This window comes from Papio anubis, chromosome 5, assembly GCF_008728515.1.
Source record: "Papio anubis isolate 15944 chromosome 5, Panubis1.0, whole genome shotgun sequence".
NCBI classification, from domain to species: domain Eukaryota; kingdom Metazoa; phylum Chordata; class Mammalia; order Primates; family Cercopithecidae; genus Papio; species Papio anubis.
Genome location: NC_044980.1, coordinates 71,793,800 through 71,813,653, shown reverse-complemented (window position 1 = coordinate 71,813,653; position 19,854 = coordinate 71,793,800). Strand labels below are relative to the sequence as shown.

Below are 19,854 nucleotides of genomic sequence, written 5' to 3'. Positions count from 1 at the left end.
CCCCAAACCTACCTTTTGTGCCTAAGTAAAAATAACTTCGAAGCTACAAGTCACTTATTAAGTTGTAATTGACATTATATACAGATGTTTGAAACTATTCATTCAGCTTCTAAGTGCCCACCCCCATCGCTCCCTGCATTGAAAAGACCGACCAGAAAAGATGATGTGGGATTTCCCTGCCCATCTTCATCCCTTTCTCCAGACCTCCTCAGTAGACAAACAGAGATTTATAAAGCCTTTGCCTCTGGCCTGGCTCGGCCTGACTTCCCTCTGAGTCTGGGGCTCTGCCTCTTCTTGCTGTTCTGAGTTCGGTTCTGCTCCTGTTTTCTGGGATGTTCCCTCTGAATGTTTCATCAGTCACTGGTTATCTCAGTGCCCCAACCCTGGCTCCACTTTTGTCCCCTTCCTCCCTCCCCTGCCTTCCAGCTTCATGACCAGTGTCAGACGTGTGGGATGTAATTGCTTTCCTGTGTGCTTTGAGGAGACTTTTTATTCATTTTTGAAGGTCTTGTTCTGAAGTAACCTTGGAAGTGCTTTGGTCTCTGTTCAGCTAGTACCCTTCTCTTTTCCTTTGTTCCCTTCTGAGAAAATTCCTGAGAATTATTTATTCCCCCATGTCGGTAAAATATTTCTTTGTAGTAGGCTGATCCATCTTTGTGCAGCAGCACAAAGTGGTCCGTGTAAGAAACCCGTGAGAGAGCCTGGGGAATAGCACCACTGAAGCTGATTCATGAGAAAGCCTGGAACCTCTGAAGTGGTGGGGAACAGCCATAATCCCAGGGTAGGCGTGAGGTCCTACAGGTCTGAATTCAGCTCTCCATGGTTCCAAGGGGAGCTCCAGCCCCAAATTCCACACTCCCCCAAGGTCCCAGCAAGCATGACTCAGACCACAAGGAGAACCGCTTCCCATGCATTATTTTGCCTGAGGAAAAACATATACACCTATGCTGCAGGTGCCGGGCTTGATCTTGGCTGTCCTGCAGTAATGGTCCTGCCCCATCTGAGACCACGACTCACTCTGGAAGTCAGACGTGGCATTCTGTGATGGCCAGAACACTGACACAGCCCATCATGTAACACAGGTGTATGTATTTAACGTGTACGCACACACAGGAGACACAGAGATTCTGCTGGGAGAAGCTTGATTATAGATGAAGGGCAGTGACAGATGTTAGCATTTTCCACACCACCAAAGGCCAGCTCTTCAAAGTGATTCCGTACAGCTTTGTTACTATTTCATTTAAAGGCCCTCTTCTCTTTAAAGTTTCTAATGAGATGTTATTTCTGCTCATGATTATAGGGTGAAAGAACAGCCTTCTTCCCACCCTCTCCTCTCTTACACACACATTTTCTGTGGTGCAATTGCCAAATCCATGCTTGAGATCCAAGAGTCATCCAGGTTGGAATGCCTGGAGCTGCTCCCTGTTTCCTCCTCAGAGCGACATTCAAAGCCATTTTCCAGTATTATGTTACCATTTCCAAGATTATTTATTCTGTAAATAAATAAATGATGATGGCCTGGGATGCATGAGGTACTGCTATAAATACTCGAGATCAGTTAGGCTAAAGCCAAACCTAAAGGTCTGGCTAAAACCCAGTCTAGAAGAGTCTGGAAGAGGGCATGGACACAGCCTCTCCCCACCCTGCTGGAAGGCTGTCGGTGGCTCCCAGCTGTCCACCAGCAAGCCGTCCTACAACGTCCACCATTCAGCACCATTGCAATGCCCTCCTTCAGTCCTGTTTATCTCCCTTGTTGCCCCACCCCTTCTGTAGAGTTTAGTGCACATTCCTACTCCTGCATGAAGCCCTCTCTGATTCTTTTGAACTTGAATCCCTTGAGTTTCTCTGGAGCTTCCCAGGACAGTGAGCTCTTGCTGCCTTATAGTGCAGTATTTATATTCACGTGTTTTCCCCATCCGGAGCTATAAGGAGAGCAAGACTTCATGTGTATAGTTCTCTCCGTATCTTATGTATAAAAGATAAATACATATTGAAAGAATACGTGCTAATAAATGAATAATTTATCATTAGCTGATTTGATTAGAATCAATCTAGTGAGAACAACAATAATTTCATATATCATTTTCCAGGCATTTTTATTTCTTTTTGGGCATATTAGAGAAGTAGTGACACAGAGGCATCTTTCTTTCGGCCTGAAATTAGATATTAAGCACAATTAAAAGAGTTAGGGGGAATGCATGGGGCTCATCCTGCTACAGATTGCTCAACATTACATAGAATGCCAGAGGCTAAGAGCCCGTTAGCAGTTTGTACACTCTTTATAATCCAGGTGAAGAAACTGAGGCACCAGGTCATGCATGCTGTTAAATATCAGAGCTGGAACTCAGGGCTGTTCAGACCCAGCATGTACGTCATGTCCTCCTGATTTCGCAGGTCTCATCGCTTTGTGTCCTACACTTGTCTTGTGGGAGAAGGGCACCCAGATCTGAGTTACAATCATCTCACCTATATAATAGCATGTTGATGGGACATGATTCATTTAAAGGAGGCTGGAAAAATGGGTCAAGTAGTGACATTAGCCTTGCTGGATTCACATGTAATCTGACTCTGCGGATGGTGGTAGCTTCTGCTTGTAGAGCTAGTTGTGGAAGCCCTGCCAGTGACTTGTAGTCACTCCACTGGAGGGTGCTGTGGGGATGAGGGAGCCGAGTGTGGGGTGGGGAGTGTCACCTAGTAAAACAGGTAGAGTTTGGGGGTGCCAGAAAGCCCTGGGTTTTATGCAATACCAGCTCTGACTTATTTCCTGTGAGCCTGTGGGTGAGTTCTTCCAGCCATCTGTTTCATCACCTATAAGTTGGGAACGATTATAACAATATCTCCTGTAAATATGTCCAAACCACAGTGAACAACAATTACATTCTGGCTGCTAGGATTGGGGCAGGGTGGGAAAGTTGCACTTTTCCCTTTATGTATTTCTCCAATTTTAGTTTTGAATTATGAGCACATATGACTTCCTTAATCAGGAATAAAGCCATAAAGCTTTATTTGTGAAAACCAGCTCCAAGGAGGGTTCCGGCGAGCCTGGAATATCTGAAATCTGCGGGGTTCTTACAGAGTAGGAGTTGCTGCTTCCGTGCCTGCCTGTACTAGGTCAGAGCAGTTAGAATTTTGTGTCGTCTCTAGCTGCCAATATTTGTCTTTAGCAGCTCGTCAAATTTTCCTTGGTGTGGGTTGCTACATGCCCTCAATCACAGAGCCAAAACACAGATAGCTTTCTCCTTTTAAATTTTCAAAGGCTTCTAGTCTGCCCCCTCCGCTTTGGGGAGCACTAAAGTCTGTTTGGAAATGTGGCCTTTTTGATGCCAAAGGCGATCCCACAAGCCTCGTATCCCCTCCACCCCACTTCACACAGCACATCTCAAGGAGCACGCATGAAACCTTCACTGTTAACACTTGGTGCTGGCATCCTGGCTTTCATCCCGAGAAAATACATAAAACAAACCAAATCCACAGCACTTTAAAAACACTAATTAACTCTCACCACTGGCCTAGGCTACGCAGAAATGGCAAATCCCACTGCCCCAATCTTATGTTTGGAGAAATCAGGGTGAGCAACGTTTTCTAGGGCTTCTCTGAGCCAGATCACAGAAGCTGACCTGAAGGGCTTGACCTGGCCCTGCATCTGGAGTTAGGCCATTTGACCAAGGGCCAGCTGCCTCACCAGAGCCCTTCTCTACAGCACCACGTGGTTAACGTGGTTAGTGGCCCGTAACTCCATTTGCACATCAGCTTTTATATTTTTTCCCCAGGGTCACTTTTATGCCAAACTGTCTCATTTCCAACTGACCATTTATTTATTTACTTACTTTTCTTTAATTCTGGTACAGCCTAGAAATTTTAGCCATAGCTTCCAAGTGTAGCCTGTTAATTATAGTTGATTAAAGGTTCTATGCTGATTTTGAATTTCAACACAAAAGCAGTCTAACTTCCAAACAGTCCCTCTCAGGTCCAGTGGCTCTGCCCCTTCCATCTTCCACCCTGGAGCCTCCCCAGGTCTGGCAAAGATTTGAGGGTGTCCAGACACTTTTTTGCCTCTCCCAATCTGGACCAGTCATCCTCCTACCTCAGTTCCCCAGTCTTACCATCTGTAAGGATAAATATATCCACCTTTCTTGAAAGAGTCTACCATAAAATTCTGTAAAAACATAAAACCTCACAAAATTTTATGGAATATATCCAATGGAATTAAAATTTACAAAGTAAATCTACTTTGTTAATATTTATTGATCTTGTCAGAATTTTTTTTAGGGGTTTTAGGGTGCTTGTGTATAAGGCTGAAATAAAACTTTTCAAAACATTTCTGGGAAGTTGTTGAAAACAGACTAAATGGCCTGTTTAGTAACCATAATGTAAGATGTTAGTAATCAGGCATTTATAGACTGAGGTCTGTTACCTCTGGCAGCAAATACCTAGGGAATGAGTACATGGCCCCTGCTTCTAAAGAGTCTTTTGAATCAGAAGGAAACATATGCCCCGGAAAGGATATTAACGCAGTTGTAAAATAAAGTAGAACAAATGATAAGTGATATAATATAAGCAGTAAGGACAAATGAAGAAGTGACAGCATTTGGGAGTGATTAGGCAAGGTGTTCTCAAAAAGGATATCTTTAAATTTGTCCATTACTTCAACAACTTTGGTTTTATCTTTCTTGATTTTAATGTGAATGAAGGAAAAGAATATTTAACACTATTAGTTTTCTATCACTGATCAAACAAATTACCGTGAACTCAATGGCTTAAAACAACTGATACTTAACCATCACTCTATTTTCATATTTTTTGGATATTTTCAGTTCTATAGGTCAGAAGTCTGACACAGGTCTCACTGGACTAAATCCAGGGTACCGACTGGCAGGGCTGCAGTCCCTTCCAAAGGCTGCAGGGGAGAACCCATTTCCTTGCCTTTTTCTGCTCCTAGAGGCTGCCTACATTCCTTGGCCCATGGCCTCCTTCCTCCATCTTCAAAGCCAGCAATGGAAGGTTGAGTCCTTTTCTGGCACATTCTTTGAACCTGGCTTCCATCGTCTCATCTTCTCTGACCTGTTTTGCCTCCCTCTTCAACTTTTCTGGACTCTTGTGATAACATTGGGCCCACCTGGATAAATAATCTAGAATCACCTCCCTATTTGAAAGTCAGCTGATTAGCCATCTTAATTCCATCTGCAACCTGAATGCCCCTTTGCCGTGTAACCTAACATATTCACAGATCCTGAGGATTGGGACAGGGACATCTTTAGAGGGCCATTATTCTGCTACCACAAATACCTGCTCTGTTGCCCTAGACTTTATGAAAAATACAACAAGTCACTTATAACCTAGTTGGAGAGAACTAGAACATACAAAAAGTTAAAAGAAAATCAAATAACATTTGAAAGCTATGGTGGTAGAGACATTACAAGCTGTACTTAATTGTCAGATCATTTCCACAGAGTCTGATAGTTGCTATGAGAGTGAAGGAGAGCTAAACCACTCAGACCCTCTTTCACCTGCGCTGAACCTCAAAGAGTTCCTGGGTGGAAAAGACCATCACAGGAAATAGAAAAGGCTGTGAGCAAAAGGTGTGTGAGCCTATCTGGGGGACAAAGGGGAGGCATGAAAGAAGAGGTGAGAAAGCTAAACAAGGACAGTATGGCCCACTAAGGAGATGGGATTTCATCCTGGATACAACAGGGAAGCTCCCTGTTTGCTTTTATACAAATAATAGATGGGGGAGTGGTGCAAGAAATTTTTAAAAATACAGAAAAGCTCAAAATTTCTTTTTTTTTTTTTTTTTGAGACGGAGTCTCGCTCTGTCGCCCAGGCTGGAGTGCAGGAAAAAAATCACCCTAAACCTATTATTCTGTAACCCAGAAATAAGCATTGTTAGTATTTTGGTGGGCTTTTTCTATTTCTATTTAGGGAGAGCTTTCAACATTTCACCGTTCAGTGTGATATTGGTTGCAGATTTTTTAATACTCTTTATCAGTATAAGAAAACTCCCTCCTATTTTTAGTTTGTAGAATTTTTAAAACAGCTATTGCTGTTGTCCACAGGAAAGTCCCTTTGTGTCTGCACTATTTTAATCCCAGAATAAAGAAAAATCTGCTAATTCCACAGGTGGTTATATAGATGCTGAGGTTTCAGCACTTCCTGTTTCACAGGAAACTCTCAGTGAAGTAAAAAAAAAAAAATTCAGAAATTGTGGGAGTTTATTTGTAGAGACTCTTGTTTTGCACTTAGGACTGTGGGTCCCAGAATTCTTTGGAATGACAGCCCTAGTCAAAGTCTAGCAGTTTCTCTCCCAATTACCCAAACAAAGGCTGGTTTAGGCACTGCCTGAAAGGATTTGATAGATGTAATCCAAGTCCCAAATCCTTAAGTGCCTCAGTCAAGAGGAAGTCCTGGGTGGGCCTGATTCAATCATATGGGTAAGGTATACATTTTCCTTTGTAGGCTGGTTTTTACTAAAAATTATGTAGCTGGATTATCCTTGGAGTCCATCTCAGCAAAGTGTTAGAATAATCTCAAGTATAAAGGCAGGAGGGGCTGGGCACAGTGGCTCATGCTTGTAATCCCAGCACTTTGGGAGGCTGAGGTGGGTGGATTGCATGAGGCCAGGAACTCAAGACCAGCCTGGCCAACATGGCAAAACCCCATCTTTACTAAAAAATACAAAAAAGTAGCCAGGCATGGTGGCACACACCTGTAGTCCCAGCTACTAGGGAGGCTAAGGTGGGAGGATCGCTTGAACCGGGGAGGCAGAGGTTGCAGTGAGCTGAGAGTGCACCACTGCACTCCAGCCTGGGGGACAGAGCAAGACTCTGTCTCCAAAAAAAGGCAGGAGGAGTAGTTTATGTGAGATATTTATAACTAGTTTAGTGGTCTATGGATGAGAAGTGACTGGTATAGTGGGCTATCCTAGAAAGAGAGAATCATGTCTAGGTGGGCTCTATTTGATGGAGCCATTGATCTGGGGCCAGGTTTACAGTCTCTTGTCACTATCTGGACTCTGTTCTAGGTATGCAGCTGGCTGTGCCCCTATTAGGATGAACCCCCTGTAGGTGCCCTTTCCCTCTGGTATGCCGGGGATGCTCTGGGGCTTCCTGTCATAGGTGATTCCTAATGCTCCTGACTCATGGCAGCCAAAGAGGTTCCCTCTTGGAGGCTTCCATTCTGCCCTGTAACCTGCCCTTATTTTCAAGTTCGGAATGTTTGTAGAAGTCTGTTAGTATCTCTCTCACTTATTTTGGGGGCATCATACTGTTTTCCCAGCAAAGGAGCTTGCAGTCAGCTTTAGCGTCTTCCTTTAAAATGTGAGGGGTAACACCTGTGCTATTTGTCATCTTTCCTAAATGCCTTCACAGAAGCAGTTTTGAACCAGAGAATATACACGATTAAGTATATATGAATACTTATTATTATAAGTATTATAATAATACTTAAAAGGAGTTGAGAGAAATCACATGGAGAGCAATAAAGAAAAGAAACTAACCATTGTTGACAGTGCAGTGTGTTCTAGGCACTGTGTAGCTACCCCCTGCCCCCAATACCTGCCTTTTCTTTATCATCATCTGGCACAATTATTTTTTAAATATTTATTTATCATCCTCCTCTCTCCATTAAAATACAAGTTCCACGAGGGCAGACAATTTAGTCTTTTGCGTTCTTTTCTATACCCAAACATCTAGAACAGTAGCACAATAAGTAGTTGTTGAATAAATGTCTTTTCTTAAAGAAAAAATGAAAAAAGGGGCCAGGCATGGTGGCTCCCGCCTGTAATCCCAGCACTTTGGGAGGCCGAGGCAAGCAGATCACAAGGTCATGAGTTCGAAACCAGCCTGCCCAAAATGGTGAAACCCCATCTCTACTGAAAATACAAAAAGTAGCCAGGCATGGTGGCGCACACCTGTAGTCCCAGCTACTTGGGAGACTAAGGCAGGAGAATCACTGGCACCCAGGAGTCAGAGGTTGAGGTAAGCCAAGATCATGCCATTGCATTCCAGCCTGGGCAACAGAGCGAAGCTTCGTCTAAAAAAAAGAAAAAAAGAAAAGAAAAAGGAAAGATATGGGGTTAACTTTGTTAACCTCTAAAAAAGATCCATGGAAAAGACTGGATAGATGTCAGAGGTACTTGATTGTAATAGCTAATGCTTGTTTGTAAAGTGAGATGTAAGAAAGCTTAGATTTGGCTTAATCGATGGCAAGTTTAAGAGACTCAAGTTTACTTGAGACTGACATTACTATAAATTTAAAATGATTTAAACAGGAAGTCATGGGTATTTGAACTATTTATATTCATTTCAGATCCTTTCTTTTACATCATTTTGTAAAAACTCCTTCCAAAAAAATAGTTCAGTGCTTATAGCTGACTTTTAGCTTCTTTCTCAGAAAAGAAAAAAATAATAAAAGAGGAATGAGAAAGTCAGCCTAAGTACTACCTTCCCTTGTCTTTTGACTGAGATATAAGAATGATTTGTGACATAAATACACTTTACTTAAAGAAAGTTGAAGATTGGATCTGGGTTATTTTTTGGACAAGTTAGAATATAGTACATGATTTCTAATTGTTAACAACTAATGTTTTAAAAAACAAATGTTAGAGACTGAAAAGGAATCTAAACCTTTCCCTTTTTCTAATTGTAAGCATATTTTCAAATGTATATGGGATTTTTTTCTTAGTCTTTCCACAAATTATAAAGAGCAGCATTTACCCTGCAGTGAGTTGAAATGAATAAACATTTTTTAAATGAAAATAATGACAGTGAAAACCAGTCTAGAAAAGAAAGGAAAAAGATGCACATAAATCACGGACACTTGGAAGTACATATAAGCAAAGCTAAGAACTACATTTGTCGTATTTTACATTTTCCCTTTTAAATCGCTTTCCAGATTGTTGATGGTTTGGCAGCTCCAAGGATGACATCAACCCTTCCATTGTGCAGTATCTGCTTGCTTTAACTTGGTGGCACTTTATCAGGTTTTGGTGATTACGCTGAATTAAAAACCAACTGGATTTGAGTTTAAATTCTCCTAACTGCTAAACCAAACACATTCCTGACCCCAGGCCTGCTTTTGAATACTTTCGAAAACTTATATTGCCCATAGGCTGTTTTACTTCTAGAAACCAAAGTAAGCAAGTGAGAGAAAAATGCACTCCTTAAAGTTACTAACCACATCTGTCAAAATGCAGTATATTACCAGTGCAGCTGCTAAAATGATTTTAAACCAGCCATCTTATTTTCTGCCTATCTTAACCTGACTGAAAACCAGGAAGACAATCATCTATTTCAGAAAATCACAGATAGTTATGAGCTACTGTCTCTCTCAGCAGTTGGGGGCAGATTCTGCTGATTAGTAAAGTCACGATGAAAAGATAATACCAGAAATTAGGCTATTAATGGGGAAGAAAAGAGCAGGCTGTGAACAGGTCTGATAGCTTTCCTGCATAGCCTAGGAACCCACCTGGGAATGCTAGGTGAAAACATTGGCATTCCACACGTCTGGTCTACCACCCTACACTTAACGCAGTGCCTTTCATGCCTGAATGTGCACACGAATTACCTGATTCAGTCGGGCTGGGGCGGGGCCCACATTTAGCATTTCTAGCACACTCCTGAGTGGTGCCAGTGCTGCTGGGTCTCTGACTACAATTTGAATATTGAGCCCCTAGTCTAGAGGACTTTCACCTCATTTGAAGCTCAATCTTTATAATTTAAAATATTTGCATGAGTATGTAAGACTAAATATTTTTTCTAAGATATCCAATTAAAGACAGAGATGTAAGACCTTGAATTTCAGAACTGTTTTATAAATTGTATTAGTCTGTTTTGCGTTGCTATAAAGGAATACCCGAGACTGGGTAATTTAAAAGAGGTTTATTCCACTCGTGATTCTGTACAAGCGTGGCACCCGCATCTGCTCAGCTTATGATGAGGCCTCAGACAGAAGGCAAAGGGAGAGCAGGTGTGCACATGGCAAGAGTGGCAGCAAGAGAGATGCCAGGCTCTTTTAAAGAACAGCTCTTTAAAACATGAACAGAACAAGACTCAAAGAGGGCATCAAGCCATTTATGAGAGATCTGCCCCCATGGCCCAAACACGTCCCACTGTGCCCCCCCTCCAACATTGGGGATCACATTTCAACATGAGATTTGGAGGAAACAGATATCCAAATTATAAGTGTTTATAATCTCTTCCCCCAAATTTCTATTTAAGCTAGTTGTGTAGCAATTTACATTATCTTTCAGATTATCCAAATGCCAAAATGTTTTCTGATCCTAGAGTAACATGATGCATTTGCTGAAAAGAAGTTTAAGATATATTCAAGCCAGCAAGACATGAAGATTTAGAGCTCATCTCAGAACCTAGTTCTCCTTTCCTTTTGTTCCTGGTTTTCTCATTATGTGAACATTCAGAAAGAAAACCCAAGCTTCTAAAACATGGCAAGGTGCTGAGTATCCACCACCCTGGAGGAAGGTCCCTGGAAATCAAGAATCAGGTAGCAGACTTCTCCTATGAACATTCTTAGGGAAACCCACTTAGGCTATGGGTTCTGACTTCTTTCAAGTACTTCCTCTGATCTTGCGGAAGTACTGTGGATGGGTGTAGGCAAACCCCAAAAAGTCCCCAGAAACAGTTTTAGTAGAGAAACTAGGTGATTAACAGTGCCACTACTGTGTGCAAAAGAGGAAACTTCCCCATGCTCATGCCTCTTAAATGGCTGAGAGATTTCTGTGGCCTGGTATTACACACCATGCATTTGTTTGGGTAGTCAAAGTAGTCACTGGGACAGCCATTGGTCAGTTACTCTGCCTCCAAGGGACACAGAGCATCTTGCCCAGTGTCATCATTATGTAAGCTTGGCCTGCCTCCTGGACTCACTGAGCCTGTTTTCTCACCTCTCAAAAATAAAAGCATAAACACACCTACAATTTCAGAGCATGTGAAAAATGGATCTAATCATCACATTCATAGAGACAATGGTAGAATTGATTAATGTTCCTACGGTTTTCCTTTAAAGTGTTTTGAGATTAGAAACAAAACATTATATGCAATATTTGAAAGGAAAAACCACAAAATAATAAAATTTTGTATTCACTATCTCAGTTGTGTAAAAATAATACAGACATTAGAACAGGATTAGAGGCCGAGCACGGTGGTTTATGCCTGTAATCCCAGCACTTTGGGAGTCCGAAGCTGGTGGATCACAAGGTCAAGAGATAGGTACCATCCTGGCCAACGTGGTGAAACCCCATCTCTACTAAAAATACAAAAATTAGCTGGGCGTGGTGGCGTGCACCTGTAGTCCCAGCTACTCGGGAGGCCGAGGCAGGAGAATGGTGTGAACTCAAGAGGAGGCGGAGTTTGCAGTGGGCCGAGATCACGCCACTGCACTGCAGCCTGGGCAACAGAGCGAGACTCCATCTCAAAAACAAAACAAAACAAAACAATCAAGACAAAAAAAACAGGATTAGAAAAAATATACCAAAATGTTATAATGGTCAGTTAGCTTTAGAGGGTGAGATTATGGATAATTTTTAGTATCCTTTTCATTCAATTCGGTATACCTGTTACTTTTGCAACTAAATTTTTGAAAAAGAACAAAGAAAAAAATGCCACAAAGCAACACTGATCAGGCTGAAATTCTCCTGGGCCTAAACCTCCCACCACCAAGAGTGTCAAAGTCTCTGTTGAGGGACTTGAGTCTGTAGTTAATTGTTGGACGTTTTTGTGTGGTATAAATCTGTGTACCACCTTGATGACAGTAATAAACTAGAGTGTCTTGCTAAAGACCAAACTCATCAATTTTCCAAAATCTGTATTTGATTAATTCTCCAAAAGTCCAGGTCAGTGTTATTCCTCAAACTGTATTATTTTAACATAGAAGCCCAAAGTTTCCAAGTCTGTCAGAAAATTCATTATCACTGTAAAACAGCAAAAGGTCACAAAATGTCTCTTTCTACAATAAAATAGCATATAAGAAAAATCTCTTTTTCTCAACAGTTCATTACCCCAGCAGACACCAAGAAAAAACCTTTGACATTTCAGGTCTTTTTGCTTCAGGGGAAACAAATGTTCCATAGATCATGGAGAAAAATGACAAACAAATTAATGAAAAACAAATACACTCTTGCAGTATCCCCAGCCGTGCCAGACCCAACAAGTCAGCGTCAGCCTTTATACTTGGGTCTTTCCAACTCTGAAGAGTGACAGTTTCCACAATGGCATCAGCACTTTAGTTAGAGAAAGCTGTACACACACCAAAGAAACACAAATTAAAGAAACATGGTAGAAAAACAGAAAGAGGAATTCTGTCATTTCATGCATATTTAACTCTAGTGGGAAAGTCATTGCTGGCAAAGCATTATTGAAATCTTGAGCTAATAAGTAGAAGCATTCTAGAAGACGTGCACCCCCTCCTCATGGTGCTTTATACCAAATTGTAACTTGACTGAATTTAGCAGTGCTCCATTTTCCCACATTCTAAAAATTCCTTCCTTGAATTCTGCCTCACTCTCACCACTAAACCTTGTCAGAAGTAGTTTGCATGTGCTTTCTCCGTATCTTCAATTTCCATTCATTTTCTAATTTTAACACCAAATACATTTCCATTTTCATTATTTGTTTAAACACAGTCATACAAATAAAACCAAAACTGGCCCAGCGCAGTAGCTCATGCCTGTAATCCCAGCACTTTGGGAGGCTGAGGTGGGTGGATCATCTGAGGTCAGGAGTTCGAGACCAGCCTGGCCGACATGGTGAAACTCCGTCTCTACTCAAAATACAAAAAAATTGGGTGTGATGATGGGTGCCTGTAATCCCAGCTACTCGGGAGGCTGAGGCAGGAGAATCAGAACCCAGGAGGCAGAGGTTGCAGTGAGCTGAGATTGCTCCATTGCACTCTATCCTGTGTGATAAGGGCAAAACTCCATCTCAAATAAATAAATAAATAAATAAATAAATAAATAAAACCAAAATTCACTCTGACCCCTATTCCCTGTCCTCCTCCACAGAGGTGACCACTGCTAACAGTTTTGACTTTACAGACCACTTTAGATGCGCTTATGTATACAGTATGGATTTATGGAGCTGTGGTGTGTACAATACTTTTTTTTTTTACATAGATGGTATCATATAAAATGTTGTCAGGGGGCGGGGTTTTGCCACATACTTTTTTCTCTCAATGATCTGTCTTGGAGATCTTTCCAGATCAGTGAGTATAAATCAGTGGTTTTCAACCAGGGGCTAGTGAGCCCTCCAGGGGAGATTTGGCAATTTTTGCAGACATTTTTGGTGGTCACGACCTGAGTGGGGAGTGCTATTGGCATCTAGTAGGTAGAGGTCAGGGATGTACTAAACATCCCACAATGCACAAAACAGCCCTATGACAAAGAGTTTTCCACCTGAAATGTCAATAATGCCAAGGCTGAGAAACCCTGATAAAGGTCTACTTTATTCTTTTAACTGCTGCGTGGTATTCTATGGTTTATTTAGCCAGTCATGTAACAGTGTATATTTAGATGATTTTTTTTTCTTTTTTGAGATGGAGTCTTGCTCTGTTGCCCAGGCTGGAGTGCAGTGGTGCAATTTCGACTCACTGCAACCTCCACCTCCCAGGTTCAAGCAATTCTCCTGCCTCAGCCTCCCGAGTAGCTGGGACTATAGGCGTCCACCACCACACCCAGCTAATTTTTGTATTTTAGTAGAGACCGGGTCTCACCCTGTTGGCCACATTTAGATGCATTTTTAAAACATGTTTATTTGTAGGTATCGGTGAACGTTCCTTCCATTTACTTTTGACCCAACTGCAATCAGCCTTCTTTCCTAAATACCCCTAACTCCATTGCTACTGCTATGACAAAATACCACAGACTGGGTAATTTATAAATAATGGAAGTTTATTTTCACAGTTCTGGAGGCTGGGAAGTCTAAGACTGAGGTGCTGGCAGATTTGGTGTCTGGTGAGGGCTCCTTTCTGCTTCCAGGATGGCGCCTTGTGGCTGCATCTTCCAGAGGAGAGAGACAGTGAGTCCTCACGTGGCAGAAGGGACAAAAGGGGAAAAGGGAAGAACTCTTTTCCTCAGGTTCTTTGATAAAGGCACTAATTCTGTCCATGAGGGTGGAGCCCCCAGGGCCTAATCACTTCCCAATGGCCCTGCCTCTTAATAGCATCACCTTGGGGGTTCCAACATATGAATTTTGGAGGCACAAACCATAGCAGCCCCCTACAGGTGACCACTGGGCTTCTGAATCCCTTGGCTCCTTTTCAGGATGAGCCGACTTGGCCCTTCTGTGCCATTTGCCAGTGTTCGTCACCCTGAAGCATTTGGCCTCCCGGGCCCCTTGGCTCTGCCTTTTTCCTCTCTACTTCTGTGGCCTCTTCAGTCTCTGTGGTTCTGCTGTCTCCTGAGCTCTTGCTGTCACAGGCACTGTGCTAGGCATTAGGGATATGAAGAGGAACTGTGGAAGGTCCCAGCCCCAGAGACCCTCCAGTCTAGAAGACAAGCACATACACAAATCTCCCAAAGGGAAGCATCACCTAATCAGGGCACATTTGAAGTGTGCTGAGTGATTGAATAAATAACTAAATATAGTAGATTTTAGAGGACAGTGGGAAATGTTTTTCCTTTATGATTCAGAATTTACTGCATATTTTATCTTCATGACAACTTTTCTCACAACATACATTTTTTTAAAAAATAAGTCACGAAAAAGGCTTTCCTCACATTTTCCCACCCACTCTTTTTGTCTGCCTGGAAACAGCAACTGCATTGTTTCACGTACAGGGAATGCACTTGGTCTTTGCCAAGGCAGAGAAAAGATAAAATTTGAGAAGCAGTCCTGCTTGCTGCTGGCTGAGGGATGGAAAGTGAGATTGACCCTCAGAGCTTCCTTCCCCTGCCCCTTCTTTCAACCTGCTCAGGCTGATAGGACCATCACCTCCCAGCAGCCCCTTCCTTACTCCTGTGGGGAGATTTCAGAAGCAGACTGAGCGGCAGCTGCTGCCTGGCCCTTTTCTCCCTGGATCAAGGGGTCTTAAGCACCTACCTGAAACCTAACAGCAAAGGAAATCTCCACTATAAATCTAACTCCATGCAGAAATTAAACCCCTTCAACAGGTATTCATTGCTCACTGTGCAGGCCCCAGGGAAGTGTAAAGATCAATGGGACATGGCCCCTGCCCCTAAGGAGCCAGAGAGGGCCAGGGCAAGGGTGGGAGGGGACATCTATAAACAACTACTTACAATGCAAAACAGAATAAAGTTAGTCCTAAAAGGAGGATTGAGCAAGGTTGCTTAAGGAGAAAGGGAGGATTAGTTATGATAGGAGATTGAGCAAGGCCCTTGAAAAGCATGTCCCTTCTCTCTTAAAAATAAGAGCTTTATTCGATGGGTTCTTTCCATTTAAACCCAAGGAAAGTGGGGTTTCTGAAAGGAGAAATGAAATGCCAACAGTGCAAGATTCTAGATGGCCATTCTGCTGAGCACCGTGTAGTTTGGGTAAAGCCCTGAACCTTACAAATGGGAGTTTTTATCTCAGATATGTATCTTAGATGTAGGATTTTTATCTCAGATATCACGAAGAGTATCCAAAATTGCAGCTGTCTCAGCCCCAGATGCTCAAGCCTGTGCAGTCTTAGTTGTATATCAGAGATCTACAGAGATCTTAGTTGTATATCAGAGATCTTTCTTTGAGGGGGCGGCGCAGGGGCACAGAGTCTCGCTCTGTCGCCCAGGCTGGAGTGCAGTGGTGCGATCTTGGCTCACTGCACCCTCTGCCTCCTGGGTTCAAGTGATTCTCCTGCCTCAGCTGACTGAGTAGCTGGGACCACAGGTATGTGCTGCCATGCCCAGCTAATTTTTTTGTATTTTTAGTAGAGACGAGGATTTACCATGTTGGCCAGGCTGGTCTTGAACTCCTGACCTCCAGTGATCCACCCGCCTCAGCCTGTCAAAGTGTGGAGATTACAGGTGTAAGCCACTGTGCCCGGCCCTTAGTTGTATATCAGAGATGTTTTTTGTTTTGTTTTGTTTTTGTTTTTTGTTTTTTGTTTTTCGTTTTTTTGAGTCTTGCTCTCACTCTGTTGCCCAGGCTGGAGTACAGTGGCGCAATCTCAGCTCACTGCAATCCTTGCCTCCCGGGTTCAGGTGATTCTCCTGCCTCAGCCTCCCAAGTAGCTGGAACTACAGGCATATGGCACCACACCCAGCTAATTTTTGTATTTTTATTAGAAATGGGGTTTCACCATATTGGTCAGACTGGTCTCGGACTCCTGACCTCAGGTGATCCACCCTCCTCGGCCTCCCAAAGTGCTGGGATTACAGGCGTGAGCCACCGCACCTGGCCTATCAGAGATCTTAATTTGACTTATTTCTGTTCAAATCAGATCTGACTCTTAAAGGCACCCATTTATTGCCCCAGACCTGACCATAGATGTTCTGCAGGATCTACACATACATTTGTTGTTATTTATGTTTCTACTTGCTTATGTTGAAGCCAAGTGGGTCCTGGGAGCATAAAGGATATAGCTCAAGGACAGAGGCTTTTACCATAAATTGCCAAAGCCCACCCAGAGAAAGAACAGAGAGGAAGCTGTAAAGGATGTGTGGGTTTGGGGAGGGAAGCACAAACCAGAGAGAGTGAAGCAGTTGGATAATTGGTCAGTGAACAAGGACAGCAGTGGTCACCATAGCTGTTGTTATTTTGTGCCTACTAATGATCATTCTTTATCTCTCCCAGTAGAGAACTGACTGAAGTCCAGAAGACAAGGAGGGTACTGCTACAGAAGGGCCCAGAGGGCTGCTGCATTTATTTCCTATCACTGTATAGCAAATTACTGCAAATTTAGCAGCTTAAAATAATACCTTTTACTACCTCACAGTTCTGTAGGTCTGAAGGCTGGGCAGGCTCAACTGGGTTCTCTGCTTAGGGTCTCAGAGGGCTGAATTCAAGGTGTCGGTCAGGCTGGGCTCTTACCTGGAGGCTTTGCAGAAGAACCTTCTTCCAAGCTTGTTCAGGTTGTTGGCAGAATTCAATTGCTGTGGTTGTAGGACTGAAGTCCCTATTGTCTCCACAAGGACTACCCTCAGCTTCTCAAGTTCTTGTCCCATTGCCCCTTTCATGGTGAAGTCAGCCATGGAGAAGCTTTCTCTTGTTGAATCCCTCTCACATTTAGAATCTTTCAACTTCCCTTCTGTAACAAGCCAGAGAAAACTCCCTGCTTTTAAAAGGCTCATGTGATTAGGTTAGGCCCGTGCAGATCATCTCTGATTAGTAACCTTAATGGCATCTGCAGAATTCCTTTTGCCACCAAACATAACAAAATCACAGGAGTAACACCAGGGGGAGAAGATCATGGAGCCCTTGGTTCCACCTGACCTTGGAATGACACCTGGAAATCCAGGGTTCAGGGACCAGAAATCTGTGACTGAGGGTGGGACTGGGGAGTGACACACAGAAGGGAAATATTCTCCGGAAGCCAAACAGAGGACTTTTGGAGGCAGAATTTGCTGACAGAGCTAATCAAGCCCCTTTAATCAGTAAGAGTCTTTGTTGAGCACCTTCTTTGCTATGCCCTGTTAGGCACTAGAATAATGAAGGAGACAGTCCTTGCCCTTTAGAAATTCACAGTCTAGTGAGATTGTAAGAATCTCCTGGACTAGAAGTGCAGTCCTGACACAACTGTACCCTGGGAAATCTGTATATCTTCAGGAAAGGAATTTTGTGTATTTTACAGACTGGCCTGAGTGCTCGCTGCTGTTGTAGCTACCACCAACTTTCTACTGAAGGTGATAACCCGGGGCATAAGAAATGACTTTAGGCCCAAGGTTCTGAAAGGGCCCCTCAGGGCCTCGGGTGGCTCCTGCAGAAGTGGCAGAAGATGCGGGAACTAGGAACCTGGCATCACAGGAAAAGTGCCTTCTCCAGGAAAGAAGGGGCCCAGGAGGCTGTCTTACTTAGATCAACCATAAGCTACCACAGATGGGTCATTTCTTGTATTATTTCAAAATATCTCTGGAGATGAGAATTCCTTTGTGTCCTTATAGACCAAAGTTCTTTGTGTTACCTTTCCCCAAAAGTAAATTCCTTTCCCTTTATTCATTCTTTGTGGAAATAAAATGCAAGTCCTTTATACTTGTCTTAGAGTAATATGGCACATGCAGCTTACTTTCGAGCATCCCAGTGAATAATGTTTGGAACTTTTCTTATTACCTAATAGCATATCGAGAAAAGAGTGAAGTCAGCTAAAAACAGAAATTTTGAAAAGCTGTCTTCAGGAAAATGTAGGCCCAGATGCTTTCCTCCACCTTTTTTGACAGGCTGCCACGTACAGTTTCACAGGTTGCTAACTGCACAGGGGCACATCCTGTCCTTCATTTGCCAAGTTACACTTTCTGGCACAGAGAGGGGTGTCTTGTTCTAATTTGTCTTTGTGGACTGCTCTCTTCTATTCTTGAAGCTGCAAGCCATAGTGAGATGAATGAAGAGCAGTCAGTCTCATAGAAAAAAGCAGGGAGAAAGCAATAAAAAACAAGAAGGAAAGCCAAGGAAAGGATTCTTGCGGAAGGTCAGTAGGGAAGGGTGAGAAGAGGAAAGGAGATGACCATTATGATCTTCTAATTAGGAGTTTAGGGGAGATCGTTTGCCTTATTCAACAACAATGCAACTAGAAAATAAGCAATCTCTTTAAAATAATGCTTTAGTACAGTCAGCTTCATGAAAAAATAATTGGGTTGTGATTAAACTTACAGGCACAAGACTAAATAATCCCAACTCCTTTAATTTTGCACATTGTTTTTTGTTTGGTTGGCTGGTTGGCTTTGTTGTTTTAGTTTGGGGTTTTTACTTTGTGTGCCCTTACATATTCAACAAATACTTCTTGGTATCCATTGTATTCATAGCACTCTCTTAGTCCTTGTATACAGGGGTCCTCAATCCTTGGTGTGCATTAAAGTCACCTGGGCAGCATGCTGAAAATGCAGCTTCCTAGGCCCTCCCTTCATGCAACTTCAGGATCTCTGAGCTATATTTTGATCAAACATGCAAGCGATTTCTGATGATTCAAGGACCACACTTTGAGGAAGCTTGCTGTAGACATGGAAAGCATATAATCCGTAGTTCCTTGTCCTGGAAGAGCATGTAACTGAGTTAGGGAACAGGAGGTAGAGATAAATGAAGATAACAAACACCACCCAACAGTTTGTGCTACAGAAGCAAGTGAGTAACAGAGAAAATGATAAGCCGGTGAGATATTAGGTGGGAAGAGGAAGAATGTTCCTTCATGGAATTCCCAGAAGACTTCAAAAAAAGAGAGTGGGTGTTTGAAAGAGAAGAGAGACCATTTGAGTTGGGAAAAATATGTAAATAAAGTCACAGTAGCTTTATGTGGTGAGAGAGTTAGGGAAAGACTGACTCGACATCTCATGGCTTCGTGATGATCCTTTTTGACCCACAGGTTTGTTCTCCTTTCTTATTAGGTTGCTGTTAAGAATATTTCATAAGGGATCACAGATGTGCATGTAAAAAGAGATTAACCACTTTTGAAATGTACGTGCTGACTGATTTGTGTTACACTATTGAAAAACTATATAGACTCCAAATGGCATCTGATTATTAAATTCAGATGCCAGAGTCTTTGATTAACAGCATGTCTTTTTGCTCTGTATATTTTCCTTCAGAAGTAGCAGGGCTTGCAGACATCTCAAGCTATGCCACAGAAGAGTCAAATAGAGGAAGTGATCATGAAATTAAATGTGAAGACAGTCTATTAACTTTTGCAGTACAGAACGTTTGTTTACTCATAAAATCCATATTTGGAGCTCATTCTTTCCAAATGGAATATTATCTAAGTGTT

General features: G+C 42.6%; 1 protein-coding gene across 4 annotated transcripts in view; it reads left to right on the top strand.

Annotated features, from left to right (window-relative positions):
* The window catches only part of ARSB (arylsulfatase B), a 194,062-nt gene that overhangs the window by 138,007 nt on the left and 36,201 nt on the right, over positions 1-19,854 (top strand). The window contains exon 7 of one of the 4 annotated variants that reach the window (XM_017959686.3): positions 10,281-11,247. The exons of the other annotated variants lie outside the window; for them this stretch is intronic. Coding sequence (XP_017815175.2) covers positions 10,281-10,282 — 2 coding nt within the window. The 3' untranslated portion in view covers positions 10,283-11,247. Of the gene's footprint in view, positions 1-10,280; positions 11,248-19,854 lie in introns of those variants that run through there. 4 annotated transcript variants of the gene reach the window in all.